The sequence below is a fragment of the Borostomias antarcticus genome (assembly GCF_949987555.1).
Source record: "Borostomias antarcticus genome assembly, chromosome: 5".
Taxonomy (NCBI): Eukaryota; Metazoa; Chordata; class Actinopteri; order Stomiiformes; family Stomiidae; genus Borostomias; species Borostomias antarcticus.
The window spans coordinates 2,601,238-2,604,692 of record NC_140238.1 but is presented as its reverse complement, the minus strand read 5'-3'; the positions used below and the strand labels follow the sequence as shown (position 1 = coordinate 2,604,692).

General features: G+C 44.1%; 1 protein-coding gene across 1 annotated transcript in view; it reads right to left on the bottom strand.

Annotated features, from left to right (window-relative positions):
* LOC311308815 (delta-like protein 4) overlaps window positions 1-1,407 on the bottom strand; it is a 7,303-nt gene extending 5,896 nt beyond the window's left edge. Inside the window, exons 1-3 of the mRNA XM_084437876.1 lie at window positions 1,040-1,407; window positions 658-921; window positions 462-519 (exon numbers count right to left, since the gene is read on the bottom strand). Coding sequence (XP_084294002.1) covers window positions 462-519; window positions 658-921; window positions 1,040-1,093 — 376 coding nt within the window. The 5' untranslated portion in view covers window positions 1,094-1,407. The remainder of the gene's footprint in view (window positions 1-461; window positions 520-657; window positions 922-1,039) is intronic.
* Window positions 1,408-3,455: the final 2,048 nt, after the last annotated feature.

The following is a 3,455-nucleotide window of genomic DNA, read 5'->3' as shown; positions in this document are numbered from 1 at the left end:
GCTTGCTATTCGTTCAAGTGGTTCAAGTGCACTGTGTGGCCTACGATTGAAATTTCCCCTTCCTTTATGTCAGCAAAACATACTCAGCCCATTATTCCCATTCCAAAGGGCGGAACAGAAAAAGGTGTAAAATACAGGAAAAGGCAGTCAGAGGATTTTGGCAAGGACTAATATTCTCACTTAAGCCTGCACACTTTCCCACGCCTAAAATAACCCAGAGGAAGTGCAATTGTGTTGGAGATAGAGTTTGAAAAATGGTCTGTGGCACGCAACATCCCAACACATGATAAACTCACAATATTTGTACGTTTATTTGACTGCTAACATGTCTTTGTGAACTACGTTCACTCAAACTGTGTGTGATTATTTTATTTCATCATAAGGATCATTTGCTGTGCCTCCCTTGTGTGGTCCTGCATGTCTCCCTCTAGCGGTTGTCAGAGGCTATGAGCGCTTCTCACCTTCAGGTAGATCCGCTGAAGGAGAATGCCAGGCTTCAATTATTAATGAAAACGCACCCTATGGAGACAGATAGAAAAGTTACATAATCATAGGCATGCACTATTTCAATATTAGCAGACAGAGGTCTAGGCTACCCCACACAAGTTTAACGCGGTTTTTCTATACACGGGTAGCCAGAATACTGGTGCGTCTTACCGGCCATGAGTAGTTGAGCGCCAGGCGAATTGGTTTAGTGAGCGTGCTGTCCGTCATGATGCTGAAGGAGTTGGTGCCCAGGACTGGTGTGATGGCCGTGCCGAAGATGCAGTCCCCAGGTGACACTACGTTCTGATAATTCTTCAAGCACACTCGGAAAAAAGTCCTACAGGCAGGGCTGCAAGCAATTCCATTTGCAAGCAAACCTCTAGTATTCTGAAATTGGTGAAGATCAAGCTCGAATACTACACCAGATCCCCGAACCTAAAGGAATAAAATTATTAAATACACATGCAATACAACATTGCTTTGCAAACTTTTTTTTCATAAAGGAATGCTATTTAATTATTCCGGTATTCCAAAGTTCAGCAAAACAAATTACCTGCATAGATATCGTTATAATAATTGCGACGATAACGGTAAACCAAAGTGCCATTCTTCAGGGTTGCAGTGCGTATCCTTTCAAAAGTAACCTGTTCTCCCCAAACAGCGCCTACTCCAAGTGGTGATGGTGTATTTGAAATTGCGTGAAAGGGAAAATAAATATATATCCTTCTTCAAAAGCCGCGAGGAAGAAACCCAACTTCACAATCCGTAACCAGCAGAAGTCGAAAAAAGCCTTGTTATCCAGTGATACAGATTAAACGCATAAAATTAACGTCAATATCCACAGATTAGTCATTCGTCTGTCTTTATATTGGCCATCCATCCTGGCGGTGAAGTGTTTTTGTTTGGTGTTGTGTCGGTGCAAATGCGCTTCGCTCATGTAGAAACGCACGTCTTGTGAAGCCAATGTTGCCCTGCCCAAGCCCATGTGGCTGCACATCAGTCACGGAGCATACTGTTTCTTAATGAACGGCTCTTTCACGTCTCTCTCAGTTTATATACTTGAGTGAGTGTCATTATGAATACTGTCGATAAACGCCGCCCACTTTGTAGCGCAGCCTCGCAGCCAATCCCCTTGTGCTATAGCCCCACCATCTCTCGCTGGGGATAAGTTTTATAGACCATCAACATCGTCAATATCATTTGGGGTTACATCACGTGTATTTTCAACGCTTTATTTACCAGTCACAGGAGTAAACTGATTGATACAAACATATTATCCTTTCCTTTAGCGTTTCCTATTCTTTGCGCCGCGGTGTCACCAAACGCCGCGCGCGTCTTTACGCATTCCATGCTCTCCAAATGCCGCATCGAATACTTCTCGCGTGGCCATGGAGACTCTTGCAGGTTTATGTAAGATTGTGGAGACGTAGGCTAGGGGGAGATACTCGCTCATGCCATGCAGCTGTATGATAATGAGCTCCAATACAAATCGCACTGTCAGAAATCATAAATCTTTAACCCCGCTCTTTGGAAATTTTGGGAAGTGTGTAGGCTGCCTCAGTAACACCCAAATAATGAATGCCTATTAAGTTATTTATTATGGAGATCTTTGTCAGATTGAAAAAAAAGTCAGTTGTCTATCATGCTTCTGTATACTGTATGTTCATATGTTAGATAATGAACACATTTTGTTTACTCATTTAGTAGGCTACATGGCAACATGTTTATGGCAGAATTTAATATAGTCAATGGTTTTGCACATTGGATAATAATCCAATTTATTTTCATGCTGAAAATAGCTAAACGACTTGACTATTGATTGCATAATTGGTGTGTTATTTCATTTGTCTATAGCAAAGCAAGGAAACTGCAGATGACCACTTAGATGCTGTGCTCCCACTGAAAGAGCCAGTTGTGTAAATTGAGGTGGAGGAATGCAATATGTGCTATTCAGCAGTGTTTATTTGACTTACAACATCCGCCCAAGCCATGGATAGCCTCACTTTCCCTGGGTTTAAGATCCTTTTGTCAGGGGGAAACAGAAATGAAGGCATAGGAGTATGTAGGTCGTTAAATAATGGAAAACACGGTGCAGTTTTATCAAGCGTAGACTCATGCTGGGTGGGCGCATTGTTGGCTTTTATCACTTATGGAGCAGAGGCCACTTTGAACAGGACGATTTACAGTGAGAGTGTGATTCAGGAAGCGTTCCCTTGCCAGATGAAGGTGACTGGCTGCTCAGAGATGACCTCACTCACCACCCCCCCACCCACCCCTGACTTATTGGTCCGAGGCATAGTCACTCGATGGCGGAGACAATAGACTATTCAGTCTATTCTCCTGACACAGACGTGTGAGCGAGCGGCCCGGACATCTCCAGTCTCTATTGCATCGGAGCACGTTTCCCACAATTCACTGTTCTACACCGGACCTGCAGAGCGCTGCTGCAGCGGGTCTTCTCGGGCTGCGTGCAGTAGCTCCACCCCACCCCACTGCTCAGAGATGAAACATCTCACGCTTGACGTTGTGTCGTCCTGTGTAGTTTATTGATTATAAGATCATTGATCTCCTTTGAGGGAGGAGAGCTGTTGTCACAAAGCTGTTTGGTACATTGGGAGTATAATTCCACGAGGAGCCTCATTCAGGCCTACATATGAATAATTGATGGATTAGGGTCAGTTGCCGGGCCCTTACAGACCAGGGGTCCTCATGGTGCCTGGACTTGTGTACGTTCTGAATGTTCCCCTCAAACAAAACCACTTCTGAGACCTGCACATCAAATATCGGAGGTTTGCACCTTGCGCACTGCACGCCGGTGTCATCACATGGTGCCATGACACTTCCTCCGCCAGCCTCCTCCCTCCCACCATCCAATCAGAGTCTTCTCTTTCCACTTTATTTTTTTCTTTTAGATATTGAAAAAAAAAAACTGGCCTGAAACAATATGACATTTTAGTCTCTAGCCCTAG